The sequence below is a fragment of the Ziziphus jujuba genome, chromosome 6 (genome assembly GCF_031755915.1).
Source record: "Ziziphus jujuba cultivar Dongzao chromosome 6, ASM3175591v1".
Classification (NCBI taxonomy): domain Eukaryota; kingdom Viridiplantae; phylum Streptophyta; class Magnoliopsida; order Rosales; family Rhamnaceae; genus Ziziphus; species Ziziphus jujuba.
Genome location: NC_083384.1, coordinates 25,485,502 through 25,511,197, shown reverse-complemented (window position 1 = coordinate 25,511,197; position 25,696 = coordinate 25,485,502). Strand labels below are relative to the sequence as shown.

General features: G+C 31.0%; 3 protein-coding genes across 4 annotated transcripts; 1 reads left to right on the top strand and 2 right to left on the bottom strand.

Moving 5' to 3' along the window:
* The first annotated feature begins 12,583 nt into the window (after positions 1 to 12,583).
* LOC107433562 (copper chaperone for superoxide dismutase, chloroplastic/cytosolic) lies at positions 12,584 to 16,161 on the top strand. Its single transcript, XM_016044862.4, has 6 exons — positions 12,584 to 12,927; positions 13,084 to 13,113; positions 13,338 to 13,410; positions 13,529 to 13,663; positions 14,558 to 14,778; positions 15,701 to 16,161. Exons 1-6 carry the CDS (start codon positions 12,655 to 12,657, stop codon positions 15,962 to 15,964), a joined length of 996 nt encoding a protein of 331 aa, XP_015900348.2. The 5' UTR covers positions 12,584 to 12,654; the 3' UTR covers positions 15,965 to 16,161.
* A 97-nt stretch (positions 16,162 to 16,258) lies between these two features.
* LOC107433563 (nudix hydrolase 14, chloroplastic) lies at positions 16,259 to 19,704 on the bottom strand. Of its 2 annotated transcripts, XM_048463880.2 has the most exons (8): positions 19,411 to 19,704; positions 19,160 to 19,265; positions 18,612 to 18,689; positions 18,235 to 18,327; positions 17,982 to 18,074; positions 17,492 to 17,590; positions 17,145 to 17,181; positions 16,551 to 16,693 (listed from the first exon to the last, which is right to left on the bottom strand). In XM_048463880.2, the coding sequence occupies exons 1-8, from the start codon at positions 19,632 to 19,634 to the stop codon at positions 16,683 to 16,685; spliced, it is 741 nt and encodes a 246-aa protein (XP_048319837.2). In that variant the 5' UTR covers positions 19,635 to 19,704; the 3' UTR covers positions 16,551 to 16,682. The 2 variants fall into 2 exon arrangements, with proteins under 2 accessions (XP_015900349.3, XP_048319837.2); XM_016044863.4 differs by lacking the exon at positions 17,145 to 17,181 and having other exon boundaries at positions 16,259 to 16,693; positions 19,411 to 19,702.
* An 838-nt stretch (positions 19,705 to 20,542) lies between these two features.
* LOC107433549 (AP-2 complex subunit sigma) lies at positions 20,543 to 23,586 on the bottom strand. Its single transcript, XM_025067085.3, has 6 exons — positions 23,328 to 23,586; positions 23,130 to 23,228; positions 22,969 to 23,019; positions 22,038 to 22,211; positions 21,324 to 21,383; positions 20,543 to 20,812 (listed from the first exon to the last, which is right to left on the bottom strand). The coding sequence occupies exons 1-6, from the start codon at positions 23,328 to 23,330 to the stop codon at positions 20,771 to 20,773; spliced, it is 429 nt and encodes a 142-aa protein (XP_024922853.1). The 5' UTR covers positions 23,331 to 23,586; the 3' UTR covers positions 20,543 to 20,770.
* Positions 23,587 to 25,696: the final 2,110 nt, after the last annotated feature.

Sequence of the window (25,696 nt, the reverse complement as noted above, 5' to 3'; positions counted from 1 at the left end):
ACATACCATTTATGGATCTATTCGTATGTATATTACATATTGTATGTTACATCATGAAAGCATACTATTAAGATATTGGGCTAATAAAAGCAGCACTTTGATATTTGTTTATATAAAACAAATCATATATAAAGAGAAATCCCAAATAATCATGGAAAGATGCAAACTAATATATAAAAGGTTTGAATAAAAGTACAAGAATGTTCTGCTATATGTCGCTATAACATGTAAGAATGATAAAGCTTAATAGTCAGGATAGAGAAGCCCACAAAATTGTAAAACCACTTTAGGAAGAAAAAAAAAGTAAAAAGAAAAAAAAACCAATAGCGTGGGAGGTAAACCACCTACATTATGCTAAGAAACTATCGAAGGAATAATATAAAAAGAGATCAATACACTTTCCAAAGTATGCAATATGAAATTCTAAGAATGTTAAACATATAACTTTTTACCATATTGACTTAATCATTGAAGGGACCCAAGTGTTAAACCTCTCAACCACTCCCTTCCCTTCCCCAACACCCCCTAAGGGTGTGAGATCTTTAATATTTTTTTAGGTAATTGGAGTTGGATCTTCATCAATTGAATGTATTCGAAGAACTAGCTCTTAACATTTGGTGCTCCCATCTTTCACAAGCTATAAATAAATATGGCCACAATCATGAACCTAATGTTGAGCTAATACTAGCTCAGCTATCAGTCTAGCAACAACATTCACCTTTCACACGATGCTAACCAACTAAAAATAGAATAATAGGATTTGTGTCTCATGAAACTCATTTGGCTAGCCGTCAAACCCAAGTCAATCAATTGACCTAGGATATGCAACAGCTTATGCAAATTTTATGTGCTTAACCAAGTTGTCCTAGTAATAATCCATCAAAAAATATGAATGAGTATTATATTTTTCCTCAAACCACCCTTTAAGAAAATATTACATTAAACCATATGAGGGAGCTGATGACAGCCTTCTAGCAAGTGATAAAGAACTAGTTAATTGTACCACATATAATCACCCATAGATGAATTTATAAACAACATATATTAGGTTCTTTCAACTATATGTGCTATGCAATAGATTATTCAAGTTTACTGGCAACTTTATTCAAGCACCATTGCCACCTTAATTAAAAATGCCACCATTGTAGCCATATAATGAAACTATTGATTTTGTTGACCATTTCCACAATTATCAGGATTGGATGAACATGCATGGGGAAGCAGATTTAATAAAATGCAAGGCTTTTTCATTGACACTTTATGGCATAGCAAAGTATTACTATAAAGATTTACAATCTTAGTCCACGATATCATTTAAGCAGTTTTCTTAGCTATTCCTTAGTTTGTGGGTCCAACAATGGTATGAAAAACTACCACTCATTTGATGGCTGTTCAACAAAAAGAGATGGAACCACTTAATATGTATAGCATTTTTATAAAGAGGCAATGTAGAATGATGGGTATACAAATACTGTGGCAGTAACAATATTCATGTATGGCTCGCGAAACTTATTTTCTCTTGGAAAAAAAACCCATCCACGAGTTACACTTAATCAACCACAACACTTTGCCAATTTTGATGAATTATTTCATTCTCGGGAATTTCCAATTCAAAAAATGTCCAAACAAAAACCACCAAGGGCTGCTGTTTTAAATATAAAGATCTTGGGACCTTTTACTTCTGAAAAGAAAAGATATATTCCTCCTAAAAAATTTGATAGCTACATGCCACTAAACACTACATCTAAGAAACTCTTATTGAAAGTTTAAAATTCTAATATATTCAAGTGGCCATAACCACCAAAACATATTCTAGTAAAAATTACAAGTCTAAATATTGTTAGTTCCATTGAGATTATGGACATAATATCAATGATTGTGATGTTTAACAATGAAATATAAAAATTTATCTATAAAGGGTTTTTGCATAACTACATTGCATCTTCCAAGAAAAAGTAGGATGCTGTCAATCAAGGTATGCTTGATCATAAATTTGATATGATTGGACAGCAACCTACAGTGATCAAAACCAAAATCGTCCACATCAAGAAATGAGAACTATATTCAAAGGATCTATCTCCAACACTTTAAGTCGGGCCATGAGCCAGCATGTCAGATAGAAAAGTTCAATAAAATCTATTTCCATCATTTCTTAAGAAAATAATAATAAGATGTGAAAGACTGCTCCTTTCCCCATTAGCTTTCATGATGAAAAAACTGTCACTTTTTACATCCTTATTATAATGCTTTAGTAATTTTTATAATTATTGCTACCAACAAGGTTCGGTGAACATTTGTGGATACCAGAAGTTCTGTAAGTAACTTGTCTATAGAAAATGGGATTAATACCAAGAACAATTACTGGATGCATATGTCCTATTAACTAGCTTTGGTGATAGCACTGTGGCTATTAAGCAAAGCATTACACAACTCTAGATGATACTCATTTCATTGGACAATTTTGATAGACTTCTTGGTAGTAAATACCTACACGTTTATAATATTATTTTGGATTGCCTATACCCAAATTCTTTCCAAGCAATTTTGTTAACTTATCATTTAATGCTCAATTTTCCAATAGGATAGGTACATAGAGATCAATATCAATCGCTCCAATTGTTATGCCATCACTATAAAGCATAAAAAATTTGCTATAATGTATCATTAGAGCTATTCTACTGATAAAAATTTAAATAGCTTATGAATATGAAAGTGTCATGGTTAGTAGTGAGGATCCTCTGAAGTTTTTTAATATTAAAATGATACTTTTAAATGATGAATAGTAGAAGTTTATGAGTTTCTTATACAAAAACTTGGATATATTTGTATGGCATCATTAAGATATGATTAGGGTACAAGGTAATGTCATTACTCACCATCTCAATATGAATCCTCATATTTATCCAATCAAACAAACCAAAAAGCATTTAAGGTAAGGGTGTTCATAAAATATAGTGACCCGATTAACCAAGCCCAATCTAACACAAACCATTCCATTTGGATGGGTTATGAAGGTGTCTAGGTTAACCAACGGATATAGCAACATTGAAACCAAGCTATTTTAATCGGACAGTACGTATGATTTGTTGAAACCTGGAGAGCAAATGTTATCCCTATATGAAAATCAAATAAGGAATCACATATCTATATTGATTTAACAAATGAAGTCAAAAACCTTGATATATTGACTTTGTGAAGACTCAAATCCTGTTGGCATGGATGTGATAACAACATTCCAACCATTGGATTGATTGCGTTATTATTAGTATTGTAGCTGGTATTTTATTTATTGAAATCATATGAAATGCTTTCACACGTAAAGTTAAAAATCACTTGTCCTACATTAGTTAAATATCACATGCAGCGTGAAAGTATAGTTTTTTTTTTTCACACCTTTTCATATTTAGGCAAGTGATTCCATTTAGTGGGATTAACTATTTGAACCCATTTAATATTAATTTTAAAATTTTCAACTAGATCAATTATCCGACCGAGTCAACTCGATATTTATTGGGTTGGTTTGGTTCAGTTTATTTCTCAAATTGATTGGTTTTGAGTTGTAATTTTAATTAACCAGCTTTGGTCAGAATGGGTTAAAATATTTTAAAAACCCATTTAACTCCACACGTTTACAGGCCTAACATGAGGCATTAACATTCCTCAATACATATGCCAAATACAATCAAAGAAGAATGTGTGCACCCAGTCAAGAGAAGACAACATTTTTCGATGATAAATGCCTCAATTATTATCAAGTTATTTCTTTTAGACTTAAAAATGTAAGGGCTACTTACCATCTTTTAGTTAAAAAAACTTTAAACGCACATTTTTTTTTGAAAACTAAAACTTTGGGTCTAGTTCGTTGAACTACTTAGCTAAACAATCAAGCCCCCACAAGTAGCCTAAATAATGAAATCTTAGAAGAGATATTGTAATAAGGCTCAGATAAGTGTGCTTAGCATTTGTTTTCGAATCCTTTAACTGAGATTTTTTATTCTTAAGACATATCATAAAATGTTTGTTTCTTCATAAATACTTGTAAAACAATCTGCATTTCATTACTCCACAGGAACGATTTTACAAGATCTAGATCTTCTTCCTTATATATCTATGGTTGTCAGCTTTTACCTTTTCTAGGTTCCCATAAAGTACGACACTTCACCCTAAGGCTATACTTAAAGCTTCCTCTTGAATCTAAATTAGTACTTGGTATATGATCTATAATTATGTATTTTATGTATGTCCTTCTGATCATCATGTTATCACTTTCTTTCTCCTGGTTTTTGGTTAATTGATGTTTATATCTTAACCTATCTAGTTTAGATGGTGTTAAATAGGCACCATGCCATGCTGGGTTTCATTTGTGTGGTCTTTCTCCAATTATGTTATGACAACCATGAGTATTATACCATAAAGTTTTAAATAATGTTCCACAATTAGCATTTTATTGAATTTATATTATATTATTTATGCTTGCACATATTATTTGCTAACCATCATTTCTTCTCATATACTTATGTCATGAGAAAAAAATAGTGATCGGAGTATAAAATCACTTGGCTAGTAAAGGACCGTCCATACTTGTGCAGATTCTATCTTTTATTGTCTCAATACAGTATTGAAGAAAATTTATTGTTTCATGTCCGCTAAGTTGCTCTATTCTCATTCTCTCTCATATTTCATGCGTTTTTTTCAATAGAAGAATTTATTTATAGATTTGCTTATATTATATTAAATTGTTTAAATTGTATTACTTAGTCTAATTTGATTAAAAAAATAATTCAATGATATTTAAGAAAACATAAATTATATGCATTTTTATTTCGCTTTGCACAATAATGAATAATGAGTTGTTAGCATAAACTGCCAAACATGATATGCTATAAGATGGTCCCAAGTTTCATGAATAAACAAACATTGGTTATATATATAGCCAAGTCGCATTGGGTTTCTAAAACAAGTTCCAAGCCTTACCAATTAAAAGGGAAAAAAAAGAAAAAAGAAAAAAAAGAAAGAGGTTGTTATTAGTTAGCTTCCCACTATACAAAAGCCTTTAAAGTATGGTTATTTCCATTCAATTATAGTTAAGTACTTTAGTACTTTCATATTTCTCCATTTATGTAGAATAAAGACATATTGTTATTATTATTATTATTGGTATTACTACTTTTCATCCTTATGCAAGAAAGAGGATATACCAAACTTTATAGCATATACTAAAAATATATTATTCATTTAAATAGGCCCTAGTATTTCATAATCTTACCACACATGTTTGAATATCATATATAAATGAATGGATAAGCAATCAAGAAGTAAATATAGAAATGGATTGCTATGAGAAATGCAATACTATGGTGAAGGTTTACATTTCTCTTCTAGGTTAGGTATATCAACTCGTAATTGTCTTTTAATTTATGCCTAATTTGACTGAAAACTTTTATTATATGTGTATTTCTTACTATTAAAAACTACAAGTGTAAACTGTTGACTTACACGTATCTTATGCATACTTATATACTCATTAGCTATATGAACCATTTTAACCATATGCAATATATTTTCTCCAGCACATTAACTTTCTTCTTTAAACAGGAAAAAAAGAAATTTAAAAATAAAGAAGAAGAAGAAAAGAAAACATGCAGGACGTGCTTAATTAAGGTATGATTACAATATGATTACAACTTATACATTTAAAGAATTCATGTTTGGAATTTTATTACCAAGAATACATATGACATTCATGCTCAGATAAGTTGAATTTTGCTCTAATATACTTACTTTAAAAATTATGACTTTTAGATGAAAATCTGAGTTATTCAATATCCAAATTTGTGTGTATTTTATTCTAATAGTATTGTCTTTATTCTTACTTCAATTATACTAGTTATTAGTCAACATGAGCAAAATCACATGAGTATACTATTTCACTAATCAACTAATATTATAAAAATACACATTCTTAGATATCTTTAGATTGAGTGAAGATTTAAATTGAGCAAAATCATATGAGCCAACTATTTCACTAATCAACTAATATTACAAAGCGATGCATCCTTAGATTTCTTTAGATTAAGTAAAAAATTCAAAATCTATCATTATAAGGTAATGTTTAAAATAGAATCAAGTTCAAAGTAAAGCCAAATTCAAAGCCCAAAATAGAGTCGGGTTCAAAATAAACCCAAATCCAAAGTTCAAATAGAATTGGATTCTAAATGAACCCAAACCCAAAAGCTTATCACCAGAACACAAATGGGTAAACTGTTGTCATCACATTACATGTTGGAAAACAACTATCACTTTCATAGACATTTTACAAGAGTTAAAGTTCTCTTTCAATATAATAAAGATTGTATATATTGTCTCAAACTGTTTAAAGGATAAAATTATACACACACACACACACATATCCATATATATATATACATATATTCTCGGATAGTTGAGCTTGTCAAGATCCAAAATTCAGGCAATTATTCATATATATTGAACTTCCACAACTCATCTAGTCAAAGATTGGTAGAGAGCAAATGTTCCACAAATATTATGGTAATGTAAACAAAGAACTATAACAAAGTTACTCTACTATCTTACAACCAAATCGATTGAAGTTAGAGGCAAATGTAATACCCCTATGTATTAAGGCAAGCCCAAAATACACGGTCCAATTCATAACCCAAAGGCCTTGGACCAATGATACGAATCTAGGTCGACTCACACCTGAACCCGTATTATATTAGCCCTGGAATCGAAAAATTAAGTTCAAGTTCTTATGGTCACCTCAAACCCTAATCAGCCTGTGACTAGAAACCTTGGTATATGATAAAGATGCCACAATAGGTGATGGATGTCCTATTGATAAGTCAAACTAAAACAATCACTCTCTAACGATGTTTTAGGTGTTCAAAGAAAACAAAGAGAATTTTTTCTCACAAATATTTTTTTTGTATATTATTAAAGGTGTATTCTCCTTCAAAAATAAACCCTTAAATCTACTAAAGTCAAAAAGCAATAAATCCTAATTTGCTAGGTAAAATTCCACCAAAAGGAATTAGGAAACAAATGTGGCCGAATTTTTCATGCTTTCCTAAACTAATTTGGATTAATTAATTCCCTTATTTTGAATTAGAAATTAATTAATTTACAATTGAACTAATAAAATAATAAATTTCGTAAGTTAATTTGTCCAGAAAAATATAAATAAAACCAAAATAAAAGCTAGTTTCCTAAAACAAAAAGTCAAACTCAAATTAGGAAACTAGTTGACTAGTTTGACAACTAAATTATCTTTGACCAATTTCCAACTTGTAAAGACTCCAATATGCCATGTAGGATGTAAAATAGGATTATTTATGATTCCCATATGTTTCCCTTGATTGGAATAGAGAGAAAATGTGAAATCAGCAAAATACAGCAAAGTTAGTGGCAAAACATGCAATTTCGCCTAAAGAAGACTTCCATGCGCAAATCACCATTTTGGTTGCTTTTGATTCTGACTTGTCTTTATTCCATGACCTCTTAGTGATATTAATTGAATTCAAGAAGTGTTGAACCTATTCCACGCTACCCAGAGTCCATATTTGCACTAAAACAGCTACTCGGATTCATATCGGCCTCCACCACTTGGATGCTTAAAACAGGCTTTGAATTTTTGGGTATTGACAAGCCTTTTTAAGAATTGATAACTACTTGTATAAAGCCAGCTATGTTATCCTTAAATCTCTTGGCTTGAGCCCTAGTGATTAGCTTGGTCTTCATCTGTATAGGATCTGCACCCTAGTAGGTTGTCAATTGAACGGGTATGGACGGGTTCTCATCAACCAAACACTGAGCAAGGTGAACAAGATATATCAAAGGTATGACAAGATGTATCAATTTGTATGGTAGCACAAAAGGTTGAAGGCATGCCTGACAATAACAGAAGAAAACCATACAGAAGGATTTTCCATTTAGCAGTGGTAAGTCCCATATAAGAATAATATTAGAGAAGAAACATGACCGTTGGACAATGACCTTATGGTAATATCAGCTATCAAGCAATGAGGAATTCATGTATAAAAGGCACATATTGTATTAAGAAAGAGACATGCAATCTCATTCTCGTCTGACACTTTCATCTCTCCAACATTAATTTAAAAATCGAAGAGGTCTTATCCAACAACATCCAATGCCCATAAGGCCCTGTTTGTAGGTTATCTTGGTGGTAAAACTCACCAATTAAAATAGTGCGAGGTGGAGAAAATGAAGGCCGAGATTGAAGTGTAAACAAATTCTACGCCCAAAAGGCCATGCAGTGCCCACAAGGCCTTGTTTGTAGGTTATTCTGGTAGCAAAACTTGGCAATTAAAGTGGTGTTAGGGGAGGAAGTGGAGGCAAAGATTGAAATGTTAACAAATTTTATAACCTTTTTAGCAACTTTTAAATACATTCTAATTGTTATATAAAATTTCAAAATTATAAATCGATGCATGTTGTATAATTGAAAAGAAAAGAATAATAATGGTTGTCATATTTATTATTGGGATTTTGGATTCAAAAAATGAATATATATATTATTTTCTTTTTAACAAAGAAGAATTAAATTTGATTTTTCTTATTTTCGTATATCTACTTATATAAGCGATTAAAAGTAAAATGTCATATAAGCAAGAAGAAGAAGCATCGATGCAATTTGGGTGTTTTCATATAAAAAGAAATAAAAACAAAAAAGAATAAAAAAAGAATAAAGAGCATCAATAACAGTTGGAAAACATACTTATTAAAACTTTATATGCCTTTTCTGAAAATATGGTTTGGATGTTCAAAGTTAATACAACAAGTTTCTATCATTTTCTCCCTCATTATGAAACATTTTTACTTTGTCTTGTAGACTATAAAATTTGTTTCATTGTCCTTTAAATTGTTGTTTTTTTTTTTTTTATCACTTTAGTGATATAAAACAATAACTTTGAAGGCAACATGACAAATTTCATAATTTAGGTGCTCACGTGAAAAGCACGTCCTAGTTTAGAATCAATATATATAACAAAGAATAAAAAACAATAACTAAATTGTGGGCCTCAGTTTGGCCACCTTGCATTGGGGTAGGTCTTAGAAATCAGGTTGAATCGATTCATTATAACATTGTGCTTTGAGCTTTCATCTTTTTTATTATAGTCAAATTTATGAAGGATAGTTCTAGATACATCACAAATTTTTTTTTTTTCATTTTCATTTTTTTGTTGTCATTTTTCTTGTCAATTTGATAATTGCTGAAAATGGATGGGTGAATGGGAATGGGTGATTCAGACTTTGGAGCATTGCATTTTTCAAAAAACCAATGATTCTTACAATTGGGCTATTCATATAAAAACCAAAATCATAATAGGTGGAACTAATATATATATATATATATGTATATGTATATATACAAGGGTGCTACAAAGAGAGCCTGTCTGCACCAAAAGGAGAGAGCTTCCCACGGACATTAACGTCCATTTTCTTTTAATGAAACGGTGCATTGGCACCCCTTTTCAAACAAGAAAAAAAAAAAGAAAAAAGAAACACACGTCTATTTCTTTTAATGAAACAGTTTGTTGGCACCCCTTTTCAAAAAAAAAAAAAAAAAAAAAAAAAGAAAAAGAAAACACAGCCCACTAAAACACATCCTTTCTTCCTTCCCTCTTTGAAAAAAACACAGGTCATCCTCTTTTGTTTCCTAAAATCCCTAAAATTGCTCGGCCGCCTAGTAGCTCACCCACCACTTTTCCTTCTCTGCCGCCCAGCAACTCGGCGCAGGCACTATAACCCTCTCTTGCTCTGCTTTTTTCTCTCTAATCTTATGTAAATTTCATTTTCTCTGTCTCTGCATTTTCTCTGTAATATAAGGTCTTGCATTGCGCACAATCATATTTATCTTTCAAGAAAAGTTGTAAAACAGGGAATCACATACATAATATTCCATAAAAAAGTTTTAGATTCTTTGATGTTTCAATTTAATGATCAAATGGCCCCAGAAACTAATGGTGTCGAAAAGGACAAAAATCTTCATTCACTATATGAGGCTTTTTGTCCTTGAGATTTGTGTAGACCTGTACAAATAGATATTAAGTCACTTTATACATCTGTTTTTTCATTTATTAGTGCACTGTTTCATTCAAAGAAATGGACATGCATTTCTTTTTCTTTATTTTTTATTTTTTTGAAAAGGGGTGTCAACGCACCATTTCATTAAAAGAAAATGACCATTAACGTTTGTGGGAAGCTCTTTCCATGTGGTGCGGACAAACTTTCTCTGTAGCACCCCTGTATATATATATATATATATACACGCACATATATACACATATATGAAAAGAGAATGAAACTACAATATTATATAAACTTATTTTATAAATATTACATTACTTATTCAATATCAAAAGAATTCTAATAAAAATTTTAAAATTTTTTTAGTATAAATATTATTATCTTAAAAAAATAATTGAAAACCCGATGATAAAACCACTGAGGTTTTGTTTGGTATACAGATTAGCTATGCCATTAGAATTAGGAATCAATATTCTATGAAATAAAAATGTTAGTATAGAATAGTTATTCCTTATCTATGCTTGATTTAGTATAGAATAGTTATTCCTTATTCTATGTTTGATTGGTTTTATATAATCGCATGTTTGAATCTTTATTCTAATGTTTGGTGTTAACTAAATACTTTAAATGAATTTATCATTAACAAATATTTTTTCTTGAGCCAAAAAAATATAAATTTTCAAAAAAATATTTCTTAATTTTGATTTATGCTAAAATATTACATATATTAAACACTTCATATTATATTTAGTTATTCTAAAGAAAAAAATACTTATTTTTATATAATAATTTAGCATTTAAATTGGAAATAATATTATTACGTTGAAAATTAATGCTAATAAACTAAAAAATGAGACCAATAAAAAAAATTTAAAAATTATATAATAAATAAACAAAATATATATAAATATATGGTAATAAGGTAATAAAATTAGATTTCATTTGGCCGGGGTTGTGCGGCACAAATCCAAAAAAGAGTGCCAAGTGCAGTGCAAATTTTATCCAAAAGAAAAGGTTAAAAAAAAAAAAAAACAAAAAAAAGTGCAGCACAAAAATAAACGAGCAATACACAAAATTCACGGGGATATCCATTACGGTTGCGTTGCAGCGCAAATATAAAGCCAAGTTCTAATATATAAATATTAAGAAAAGGTGTCAGAGGTGTTAATGGTCAAGTCCAACTTTTCTAATCGGTGACGAACTCCAGATTTTGGCTTTCCTGTCCACTGATCACACAAAGCTTTTAATTCATCGATAAAATGCTCTGCTTTCCATGCCTTCCGGTGGTGGTTTCTAACTTACCAAACAAAAAATAAAAATAAATGAAGTTTATCAGTATAGTTGAACAGAGCGGAAAAGAAAATAAAAAATTGAGAGAGATGAAGCAAGGAAGAAATATTTAGTAGAAATCTAATTCCTTGCAAAAATAATGATTTTTTTTTGTTTAAATATTTATTGTAAGATGGAAAAATATGAATTCAGATAATTAAATTTACACCAATGCTAAAACATGTGGGAAAGTTGTACCTACTATAAAGGTGTCATTTTGAAAATGCGAAAAAAAATAATTTTAATTTTTTTTTAAAATACATATTTATACTTAGTTTATTATACAATATTAAATTTAATTATTTATAAGTTCTAACTTTTCTATTAATCACTAAACAAATCAAGAGAAAAATTAATTATCAGGAAACTAAATACTAGAAAATTAAATTCCTAAAAACTAAATCTCAAAAATCAGTTTCACTTTAATTTTAACATTTTCCAAATGGATCTTTTATGTAAAGTGTCTTTTTGTGCTTTTTTATTCCTCTATATTAAAGAATAAATATTCTTAGCCATTTTGTAAAGATTAATTATTTTTTAAACTAAATAAATACTTATTGTAAAGATTAATTATTTTTTAAACTAAATAAATACTTATTCCTTTGAAATATATAAGATATCCAACTAAACAAACTATTAATGTCTACTAAAGTGTAGCTATTTCATTCCCATTCCTATTCCTTTCTGCTAAACATACAATAAAAGTACACCTTGAAATCCTTGTTCAAATTTGGATATGGCTGAAAAATCTCTCCTCCCCTATATTGTAATAAAAAAAATAATGAATTATATTATTTTTTTTAAAACAGTAAATAAATTATGGATTTTGGCATAAATTAGGAATTTTAGAACAAAAATTAAACGCAAAATTTCTATTACAGATATTATAACTTATAAATAAATAATACTTATTAAGAAACATGGATTGTTGAACTTTAACCTTTCTAATTTTATATTTTTCTTTTTGTAATATTAATCTTTCTAATTTATAAAACAAAATGCTAAAGTGAAATATTATTCCATACTAATAAAAGAATAAATATTTGGAGATTGTTTTTTATACCACTAAATTTGACAACCAAAAAAAAATAAATAAATAAATAAAATAAAAAATAAAAACAACAACAACAACAATTAGGAAAAGAAAATGGTAAGTGTTGTATGGTATTGATTATATTGGTCTGTTTAAGCATCTAGAAAGGAGCAAAGAGAGGCCAAAAAAAAATAAAAAAAAAAAGAACGTGTAAACATAGTAAAATGGCATTTCTCAGGTCAGTTACCACAACAACAACCGCCATTGCAGCAGTCTCTGCTTTACCTGCAGCTTTTGCCCTTTCTTCGTCATCTTCTTCTTCTTCTTCTTCTTCTTCTTCCCAATCTAATCAATTTCCAAAATCGCATAAATTCCCTTTCCTCTCCTCCATACCAACTCTCCTCCCAAATCGCTTGGGCCTCGTTAGAAGCCTCACCCACCCACCCTCAGCTCTCCATATGGACGGACACACATCAGAACAAAAGCCATCATCCCAGGTTTGTTGAAATTTATCAAACCAAATGATTATTTGCTCTTTTATTTATTTATTTATTTTTGTCTTAATATTGAATTTTTTTATTTTTTATTTTTTATTTTTTTTGTTTAATGGGTTGTAATCTAAATTATGGAATTTCTTAATTTTTGAAACGCAGAATGGTGCTGTTGCCTTGCCAGAACTACTGGTGAGTTTGATTCCTTCAACTTTGTTCCTTTTCTTTGATTCGATTTTAGCTGTTCCATTTGTTTCGAAACTTCTTGGCACACGATACAGTTATCAAAATTTTGATTTTGCTTAGCTGAGCTGACTTTGTGACTATTAAGTTATGTTTTGCAATCCTTATTGATGATGGAAATTGAGTGGATATGCTGCCTTTAATCAAAAATGAAAATTTTCGTTTGGTATCAGACTGAATACATGGTGGATATGACGTGTGAGGGTTGTGTTAATGCTGTCAAGAATAAGTTGCAGACAGTAAATGGTAGGCTTTTTAAACCTGCATTTAGTGCACTGAGTTGGTTTTTTTTGCAGGGCTTTCTATTCCTGATAAACTTTCTGATCCATTAGTTATTTTCTTTATTGTTGTGAATTTATCTCAGGGGTTAAAAATGTTGAGGTGGACCTGAGCAATCAAGTAGTAAGGATTCTTGGGTCAACGCCCGTGAAGACCATGACCGAAGCCTTGGAGCAGACAGGTCGAAAAGCCCGATTAATTGGGCAGGGGACCCCTGAAGGTTGGTCAATTAAATCTTTAGTGAAATCTTTTTATGGAAATTTTATTTAATTTACTCCATCATATTCTTTTCCTCCTTAGTTCCTTAGTGATATAGTTATATCAGTAAGTTTTTCATTTGCAAATCATTTGGGTGCAAATCTGAATCTTTAAACCATTTTTGCAAATCTTCTTTATATTAAATTTGTAGCCACCAGAAAATTGTTTTATGATAAAATGGGGCTAAGATGGGGCTACTCTTGTTCATGCCCCATGGAGTCTGCATACAGAGAGCTATGATATGCGTGGTTGGTGGGTAAAAATGCCTCCATTATACACCTTACTACCTGTTGTTGCACTCACAATTAGCTTATTGGAGCTTATATTACCAAGGTAGAGTATAGGATATGGATTAATTTGTATACCAGGCTTTGGTATCTTTCCAAAAGAAAGAAACCATGGATCAAATATTTACCCAGTGGAATACCATTTATGAATGCGTGTTTAGTTGAATGTCAGATTAGTTAATTTCTTTCTTGAAATTTTCAAATAGAAAGCAATTGCTACCTTTACATGGTGTATGCTTTTGTAATGAATGCATTTTGGAAATGCATTAGGCTTGTCGGTGATGACTTTTAGTTTACATAGATTATTTCTGCACTATTTTTCTCATTCAATGTTGTTGCTGACTTATTGTTTGCAAGTCCTAGAAGGTAGGATTGTTACATAGCCCCATAAACATGAATTGTAGTTGCTTCATCTTCAGAATGAATTGTTGCCTCAGAAGTGATGGCTTATCTTGTTTGTTGTGTCTTTTGATTGTTATGTAGTAGAATCAATCGATTTTTGTTGCTTTTGCTTGTTGTATAATAGAATCAATAGGTTCTCTAGTATTTAATACTCTGTTATGTTGCAGATTTCATCATTTCTGCTGCTGTGGCTGAATTTAAGGGTCCAGAAATTTTTGGTGTGGTTAGGATGGCTCAGGTGAATATGGAATTGGCTAGGATTGAGGCCAGCTTTAGTGGATTGTCACCTGGAAAGCATGGTTGGACTATCAACGAATTTGGTGATCTGACAAAAGGTGCTGCTAGCACTGGGAAAGTGTTTAATCCAACCAAAGATTCCAAAAATGAGGTGTGCTTTGATATATTCCTCTCTTGTTCATATTTCTCAAGTTATTTTTAGGAACTTCTCAACCAAAGATTCCAACGAATTTGGTGATTAAGATTCCGCTTAATTACCACATGCAAAAACAAATAATCTGTAGGTCTATCATGCTTTGAAGGACAAGTATGCCAGTAATATATAGTAATCTGGCTTCATGGTACTTTAATTTGAAGAAAATTTTCATGTTTTATCTTTTCCAAGATTAAGTTTACTGTAAAGGTTTTCTGAATCTTGGTATATTACCATAATCATTTATGTAGTTCCTAATAGCTTTCCTGTATCTATCCTTGTTTCTGGTGAATTACATTAACTTGGTTTGGGCTAAAACTTGATCTGTGCAAGAAAGGTATTATTATGCTCATCTTGTTGCCAATGCCTTGTGAGATATTCAGTGCTGCTTTAACTGATAATCTTGCTTTTACTTTATCCATTGTGAAAGACATGCTATGTCATGGATCATTAATTATTGGGAAAATTTACTTTCATGAATACTCTATTATCTATTTGCTATATGGTCGTATAAGCCATTTTCCCAATTTTTTTGCCACTGCCCCTTCAAGAGAAAGGGAACTGTTAAACACCTATCTATGAACGTTCAGTTTGTGCAATAATACTCTTATCATATCCACTCTTAAGTATCATGAATTTTCTTTGAAATCCTTAACTAATTTGCAATATTGTCCATGAAATACTAAATTTTCGTTTAATTTCCTATTGTTATTCTTGCTTTTAATCTTTAAACGTTATTTATCAAAATATATATATATATATATATCTTTAAACTTTATATTTTTCCTTTTTAGCATCTTACCTTGTTATTTAGTACTGGTTTGTTTTATATGGGATATTAAATTCCCATATTCTGATTGGCTTGCTGGGTTATTTTCAGCCACTTGGTGACCTGGGAACATTATATGCTAGTGAGAATGGGGAGGCCTTCTTCTCCGGTGTCAAACCAAATTTGAGGGTTGCTGATCTCATTGGACGGGCTATAGTGGTATATGGAACTGAAGATAAATCAGATTCTGGTATCACAGCTGCTGTAATTGCTAGAAGTGCGGGGGTTGGCGAAAACTACAAAAAGATTTGCACATGCGATGGGACCACAATTTGGGAATCCAGTAACAAAGATTTTGTTACCAGCAAGGTCTAATACCTCTAGCTCAAGCAAAAACTAAAGCGATATCTAATGCTCTACTGGAACTTAAGGCACCTTGTAAAGCCGGTAGAGAAATTAGAGTCTTTGTAATTTTGTACCTTTCGATAGTCTTTCAATGTAGGAATAATTAGGCAGTGTTTGTTGGATTTGGAATGAAGGAAATGAGCCTAAGTTGGATGGCTGTTGTACTAGTGTCTTCTTTTAGCTGGATGTCATCTGTATCAATTCTTCTTTTCAGCCTTTACCAAAAACTAATAATAATAATTCTTTTCAGCTATAAGAAAGAAATTATCAAAGATGAAGTTCCTATTTTCATTTTCCATATATTATATTGCATTAAAAAATAGATTATCATCCGACAAACACAGAAAACCACAAGAGTGGCACAGAATCTAAGACAAAACAGATTCTACTAGTTCAACAGGCTAGAGGGATTGGTGACTGAACAATGAAAGAGAGAAAAACTAAGAGAGAGCAAATTTAAGTATTCGCTTTCAAAGGAGGCAATAGCCCTTCCCTCTTGGCCATTTCATAGAGAGCAATTGCTGTCAAGACCTTTGCATCGGCTGTTATCCGCCAGAGTTTTTCATAGGGAACCACATGAACCTTGATCAGCTCACCATGTTCGCGTAGACCGGTTTCTTTGCCTCGCAGCTGCATTATAATTTCTTTTTCAACATGTCCCCTGTATAGAAAGAGGCTTATTTCTTCATCACATCCTCCCTGTACATGGAAGCCAAAATAAAACAAGCTTAACTAATATGCTGAATAAGATAAGTAGCAAATTTATTACCTTTTTTTCTTTTTGGTTGGTAGATAAGAAGCAAATCTAATTGTATGATGGCATTGGAGTAGCAATAATATCAAAATTTAGGATATGATTCAGAAAAGCGAATAGAACATTTTTCAAAAAATGGATTTAGAGCAAGATGCTCAAACATTCATAGGGTACTCTTTCAAATACTAAAGGTATCTCCACAAAATATCTAAGTATCAAATAATCATAAACTATACTTTTCATTAGTTTGATTTTCATCAGGCAACAAATAGCTCAACTCATGAATTATTCTCTGGTACTAACATATCATAAAAGGGGACGGAGGGGAGGAAATATACAAGAGAACCTGTAAATAGTGACTTAAACTAGGATTCTATACTTAAGGAATTTGCTTGCCTTCTTTTCCCAACTTGGAGTGTCTCCACCGCCAAACCTAGTCCCAAACACATACTTCCAATCATAAAGCATGTACAACACAATGCAGCAAGAGCTTCTAACTGAGTTCTAGACTAGACAACTGAATAAATATATGCCCTTGGTATGTTGAGTCTCAGACTTCTATTACCAGGGATCGCCAACCATCAGCAACATTTTATTCCCTCAATTCTCTCGAACAAGTAACTTTTAAAATTTAGATACCACCAGCAAAGCATCAATACCAAATCCAAACAATATACTGTTGACCAACATTTCAAAACTATTGGTAATCATGCTTATTAGGAAAAGGATAGACGCCAGCTTACGGGAGAAGGAAAAACTCTACATCCAGTTGTTGGGTCCAGGAAGGCTGTGAGATCTGTCATGTCTTCTAGATTTAAATGCATACCGATCTCCTCTTCAACCTGCCACGGGCAAGATGAAAATCATGCATTTGGAATTCAGCTGAGCTTTTTAAACTTCCAGAAAAGCTCAAATTGCAAAATATCATAAGTCATACATTTGAGAACAATCATATAGTATGATCATCATCCATAACCAGAAAAATAATATTAAATGTCAAGATACTCTTAAAACTAACATAAATAGTTCACTTAAATATGAGTTGAGTTGAAAGACCATTTCCTTGAAGGTAGGCATAATCCTTAACAATAAACAAGTAAACTGGCTCCTTTTCAAAAATTCTAATCTGGAGGGTGCTGATATGTTTAAATATCTTTCAGCCAAAAAATATGGGAAGATACAAACAAACTCACACATCCACCATATGCTTAATAGCTGAAGAGAGAAAGAAACCTCACGAACTGCAGTGCCAACAAAAGCACCCTTGTCATCATCCAACATTCCAGCCGGCAATTCCAAAATGAGTCTACCAACAGGGACCCTAACCTTGAACATGCATGAATTTACACAAAAATTTAGTGAATGGCAGTACAATAACAACCCTTTTTCTTCTAATACCATTTGTGATGATTAAAATGTCATATTGGACAAAGAAAAGAATTATATATATATATATATAAACTCAAACATATAAGAAGGGAAATACCTGTTCGGTGAGAACGGCGTAAGTCTCACCTTCAGAGTTCAAAAGGATCAGAACAGCTACAGCTGGTCCTCGTGCAAATACAATACCTGGAACCTAAGCATGTTTTAGTTCAAACAGACATAAGGAGGATGAAAGCATTAAGTACCATAAAGACAATGCTCTAACATAGTGGGCAACATATTCCTGTAATCACTCTTTCATTTAAGTGTAGTGAAACAAAGTTTCAAGATGATGACTTGAAATAAATTAAGGTTAACAATCGACACTAGACAAGTATCCGTGAAAAGAAAGATGGAATAAAATTCCCACGATATATGTCCTCGATTTTCTACCAAATGGAACAGATTAAGAAGGTATACATGGAGATAATTATATACCTTTTTCCCCATAGCTTTATCATAGATGTCTGCAGTGAATTTGAGAAAGCCAATGCGTTTTCCAAACATATCCACTCCCTGTTACCCAAAGTATCAGTTGGAGATTGTCTAAATCAAGTAAAATTGAATGCTGGTGCAAGAGATAAAGACATCAGGAGAATTTCACCATTCCTAGAAATCAAATCAGCACCAAACAACCAATACTTTTCTTAATTTGTTTTCGACTGCAACTAAAGAACCAATATTTGCTTCTCATCAAGATATACACATACCACCATCATTCAGACACAGAAATAACACCAAGCTCAATAACCAAAAATATGCGACATTGTGCGAGATAACAACGGAATCGTATTTCATTGCCCATTTAATGACCAAATACGACAAACCCAGCTAGAGGAATTAAAAGTTACGAACTGGGTTCTCTTTTTGGAACCAAAATAGGCCATTCCAAAACTCAAATCCCGTGAAGGTTCCTATATTTACTAAATTGGCAACACAAACTTATAGAGACAAGCTTTGATCATATGGTTTGAACATTCAGGCACCTGAATAAGTACTCGATCAAGATACAAGGCACCACCAGCTAAAATCCCAGTTTCACTTTGCATGTTCTTTAACCAGGACTTGAACAAGGACGAATCCATCGCATTCCTGCAATATACAAAGCAAAATCTCGTATTTTTTATCTATACAAGTTTTCCCGCCTACAAGAACTTTTTAGAAAATTATAACTGCTGCACAAAATAAGAATTCAGAAAAGAAAAAGGTGGGTTGGGAGTGGGGAAGCGCGAAAGACCTGAATTCAGAGTCGGAGACGCAAGGGGCAGCAACGATTTGGACGGGGTGGCCGAGTTGACTCGGGAGGGTAATAGAGTGGGTGAGTTGTGTCGAGTTGGTAGACATTTTGAGAGGTAGTGCTGCGGTTGGAATGCGAAACGAAATGAGGGGATTCGAAAGAATAGATCTTTTGCAAAGAGAGTGCAGAGGCAGACGTATGGAAGCTTGAAGAAGATACGCCATCTTCCGCAGTTCTCTCCACCTCTCCCTGCACACGTGGATTGATTTCTATTGCCACATTTTCAGGTTCTCTTCAGTTTTTTTTATTATTATTATTATTTTTTTAATACATTTATTATTTTTATAAATTAATTAATTAATTAATTTTTGAATTTTTGAATTTTGTTTTTGGGTAATATTTTGATTTGTTATTAACTTATTCATAATTGGATGTTAATACTTAACTTTTAACATTTTTGTTTTTAAATTTTAATTTTTTATACACTTTAACCTCTGAAATTATTTTTAGTCTAATCCTTAACAATTTTGATACATATTGTAAACTTACTATAATAACAACCAAAAAACAACCGAATTAGTTTATCAAAACAAGAAAATAAGCAAACTACAAAATTAAACAATCAAGACTTACTTTCATAACAAGAAAACAACCAAATTAGTTATCAAAACAAGAAATTAAACAAATTACAAAATTTCTCACAACTGTTAAAATATTAAATCACTAATAGTTTTAAGGATTATAATACAGGAAAAGTTTTGAGTGCTAAAAAATTAAACTACTAGTAGTTTACGGATTACAATGCACCAAAAATATATGTGGACAAAAGTTAACAAAAGGTGTTTGCGGCATTAGTGTAACAAACTATATCCATTGGACCATTACTTTCTTCGTCGTACCCCTTTAACATTTTTTTTTTTTTTTTCCTCCCTCTATCAACTATAAACGTTTTCCGCACGAAAATCTTACATTAGAGTATTAACCGTCCTCTTTGATCTGAAAAAAATTGAATTACCTGCCAGAGGTGTTTTTACTGTCAATTAAAGTAAATAGTTTAACAATAGAGTAGGGAAGAGAAGTATGCATGTTCAAGAATTTGTTGTATAACCGCAACAATACGACACCCTCCTCATGTATATTCCTTTAGTATATCATAATGATTATGATTTGTCACATGACAAAAGAAGAAAAAATAAAATAAAAAGAAGAGATAAAATAGATGCCAAGGGGACAATATTTTCTAGTTCATTTTTCTAATACTACACAAGAAATTTCCACAGGTAACTGAGATAAACAAATCAAGTGTAAAACCATCCAAAAACCAAATTGCTCCCCAAGAACCTTCACCGCAGAAAAATTTTCACTCTAGTTTCTCCAGTTCGCCCATTCTTTCTATAATTGCCTGCCATTTACAAACAAAAGTACAAGGTCAAATTCTTCAATGTAACGCTTGTATTGTGAATAATACTTTATCTGTGAAACACAGATCATATGAATGACCTATTAAAACATAAAGAGTACACGCACTAAGCTCAAAAGCTATCAGCTGCTCTGTGAGGGAAAGAAAAGAAGGGGCCAAAAAAGAAAGCTTGTATGGGCAGTGAATTGGCTGTAAAAAGAAAGCTATCAAGGTTCATTTCAATTATGGTCCCCAAGAAAAAAGGGGAATTCCAAAATAAAAAGAGGAACGGGAGGGATAGATCAAGAAATATCAGGACAAACTATAATGCCGGCAAAATAAAAAACCGTCATTACCTAAGAGAAAGAAAGGCACAAAACCAGATAAAATAAAGTTCAGAAAATTGCAAACTAAAGCTTGCTAGTTGCTCTGATGCCATGAAGAAAGGCCAGCTACTCATCTTTTGATTCCATATTATAAAGGATAATCAGGACAAAAGTTCAGAATTGCTCACCTTCTTGCTTGTTTCCTGGAGTTCTCCAGCAAGAATAAATTCATCAAGTATCAGATAGACCTTCAGGTAAAAGTATGGGTTAGTAAGATAAAAAAAAAATATATATATATATATATTTATATATACAATATCAGTAGTTATATTAATCCCAAGCTCTAGCACAAACTTTCAATAACAACAAACACAAAGACCCTGGAGTACAACATAAATTTGTATATTTGCAACGAAGAAGTCTAGAAAGCAATAAAACAATTACCGTACATCTCTGTGAATAAACCTTCCACAAGGTTACAAAATGTCTGGATAAAAACATAATATTTTATGTATGCTTCATCTTGGAGAGAACTATAGAGATGTCATTATCCAATTCACAAAATAAATATAAGCAAAATAATACCATCAGCGAATCTCCAAAAAGCAAAAGATCATCTTAATATTCATAACAGACATCCTTTTTCTTTTTGTTCACACTCTAAATTTTGATTAAAGGCAGCAGCATGCTAACTCAGTTTCTCATACAGCACATAGGCCAACAGGAAATTTTTTACCGGATGTTTTCAAAATAACAAAGGTATGGTTGGCGAGAAATAGCCTCAATCATCATCCTTTTTCTCTAGGAGATGGGATATGTGATGCATTCACTGGAGTAACTACTAATAGATACACAAAAATTTCCAGATGACTTGAAAAGAAAATTCACAGAAAGCAACGAACCTTGTGAAAGTTAAAAACCAGATCTAATTCACACACATTACTGAAGAAATGATCCAATATCTCCACAAATAAATGAATGCACTCCAGATACGCCAATTCATTATCGGTTATGTCAACACACAGGGAGAAAAACAGTCCAGCATAACGCCTGTAGATAACCTTGTGCGTACGAAACTGCAAGAAAGTGTTAAACAATAAGGTAGTCAGACTTCATCTTTATTCTTTTAGAAACAAAGGACCAAAAAAAAAAAAAAAAAAAAAAGGATAAGACCATATTGGAACACACATATAAACCAATATCCATCTCTCTAAAGCAAAGTCCTTGGATCAATCTCACTAGAGTTATAACCTCAGGCAGCAGACGCATTTAAACCATTCTACATCTAAAAATAATTTTCTAAATTACAATAAACATTTCAAACTATAGGAATTACTAATACGGAATCAAGATTTTTAATGTACTACAGTATTAGTGCCATCTAACCCATACCAGGCAATTTATGTGCCACAACAATAAATTTCAACTTTAAAACATGGATCAACACATCCTCTTGCTTAAGATAACAATGAATTTTAAAAGTACTCCAAAGGAATGGCAATGCCATTGACCTAATCAAATCGTCAATAATGCATAATCAATTGCTAATAAGACTCCACGTATTTCCTTTTGCAAACTTTCATATCACAGAACTACAGATGTGAAACGAAATAATAATTCAATACAACTCTATACATAGAGTTGCAATGGGATTTTAGTAGCATTTTCACGTTTAAATTACCAAAAAGAAAAACAAAAATAAAATTATCAAACACTAATTCCATCGACATGACAGAATCCCCCCACCCTTCGCCAAACAAAAAAATAATAATAATAAATAAATAAAAGTAAAACATTAGGGCAGAAATTCAAAAAAAGTAAAAGAAATTTCACCTCAACAAAATTCGTGAACTTGGGATCTCTGTTTACTACCAATCGATGGACCTACAAGTATTGAAATCAAAACCCTAATCATTTTCATTTCCAGAAAAAAATAATAATAAATTAAAAATCTTTAAAAAGAAAATAGAGAAACCAAATCAAGAAGGCAATACCTCGTATTCGACCTTGTGTTTCTCGGAATCCTCAAGAGGAACGTAGTATTTTGCCAAACGGGTCTTGCCCTGGCGATTCTGCAATAGTATGAACCGGATCTGCCACATAGAAGATTCAGAATTCCAAACCCAAATATATCAAAAAAACTTTAAAAAAAAAAAAAAAAAGTTACAGCAAAATTGAGAAAATTGGAGTACCATTATGAACAAAGAAATGGTACGGAAACGAGTCGATTAACAGAGATATGCAAAAAAGCTTTGAAGTTGGAGAAGAGCCGCAGACTGGAGTTGAAAGGTTTTGCAAGAGGCGGAGAGAGAGAGATGTCTAACGTGTTGATGGTCCGGACAGATAACCGGTGTGCCTTGACTTGGAACCGCTGGTTCATGAGACTAATCACGGTTTAATATTTTTTTAAGGATAATTTCACAAACATCCCCTTAAAAGCTTTTTCTATTTTCATTTCTTTTTAGAAACTTCCCCCTTCTAGTTTAAATTTTTTAAAACTGCCTTTTGAATTTCACTTTCTTCATGATTTCTTCATTTTTCTTTTTGACTAAAACATAAAATTGGATTAAATTTTTTTTGTGTAAAAGCATATTAATTTGAACTAATAAAAATCACCATCATATAATGATATTTTTTAAAATTATAAAATCCTTAAAAATTAAAATTTGAATCCTTTAATTATTACTTTTTTATTAAATTAAAAATATATATTATATCACTTTAAGAGAGAAATTGCAAATGATATAAAATTCGAGAGAAAATTTCTACTTCAAATGAAAAGAGTTATTTCCAACTGTAGTTCATCAAATTTGTTTTAAATCAATTTTAGCTTTTGCATTTTGAAATAATTAAAACAAAACTTTTATCATTAATTAAAATCCATTAATTTTAACGGAAAAAATATATATGGTAATTCAACACTCATATAATTAATTTATATTTAAATATATAATAATTTGTTTATATAAGAATACGTGTCAGGCAATAAAATTTGTAGGAATGCTATAAGTTTCAATAAAATGTTAGATGACATTTATAAAAAAAATTTAGTTTTTATGACTTTTTATTCAGCATGTGGTGTTATTATTTCTTTTTCACGTTTCAATTATTTTGTGTTGATTTTACAAATTTGCTCTTTCATATACATATATATTTTTTAAATCTAAAAGGATATATATGGCTTCCAGACACTTTGTTAATATTGCTTTTACATATTTATCCTTCATATTTATTTGTGGTTATAAAATAATTGTAATATAGTTTTAGATCTTTTTATTTAATTTCATCTCCTATTATATGAATGGTTACGTTGGAGTTGGTATTTATCAAGAAAGAATTTGTTAATACTCTCAATCCTCTTCATTTTTTGAGGTATTTCTCTTATTCTCTTCCTTTATTCTCATTTTGTAATTTAGAATACTTTTTTATGTTATATTTTATTTCATATGCTTGAGTTTATTTCATATGCTTGAGTAATGTAGAGATTAAGAGATAAGATTACACAAATTTAATAATAAAGCCTAAAGAATTTTGATGACTCAAATAAGAGATAACAATTCAAATTAGATAAATTGTCACTATTCGAAGTATTAATAACTTCAATGAAATAATAATAATAATAACTTTCTTAAGAAATATATGAGAATTACTATCATATTTTCACATGATTTAAATTAATTGATTTATATCTGATTAATTTATATAAAATATATTTAATGGTCGCACTTATTAATAACTTAGTACTATATTTATATATTTAATGGTTAGTAACGACATTTAAAATTTTAAAAATGATATATAAATTGGATCTTGTAGCAGGAAGGCAATTCAATTAAGATTAAATTGTTATCCAAACAAAACACTATAAACATGGACAGTAAGCTGTGGAAGGTGTTATGGGCCTCGATTACTTTACATTATACAATTGGTGAAAAATTTAAAAGGAAAAAATAAATTTAAGTATGTAATTCACAATGTAAATGTAAATAGCTAACTTTACTAACTTTTTTTTCTAATAAAAAAAGCTTCTATAATATTTGATGCCATCGAACTAAATTTATTAACCAAAACAAATAATACAGACATTTTATTATCAATATTCTTCCAACATTATAAAAAGTTATTATGCCTAGCATTTAATCGAACATTAAATTATTACTTTATCACAAATACCACGTCATTAAAGATTAGGAAGCATGTTGTAAAACACAATATAAAACAGAAAAAGAAAGGAAAAAGCTATTATTAAAATAGTAAAAAATATTTACTTTCTCCATGTCTTTCTTCTACCTCATCTCTTCTTCCTCCTTTTTCTCCATTTATTTTTTCAAACAAAAACTTTCATGGCATTTAATCATCTCCTTCTCCCTTGTTTCAATTTGCCTAGTCATCTTCTTCTTCATCTATTCCATCCTCGTATATCCATCTCCCAAAATCTCAATAGCATTCACTATTTTAGCTGGTAGGTCTCTTTTCCTATCTTTAAATTCAGATTTTGCCAAACTTCAATCTCACACTACTTTTGTAGCCATCCCAATATATTTGATAAATTTTAATCAAA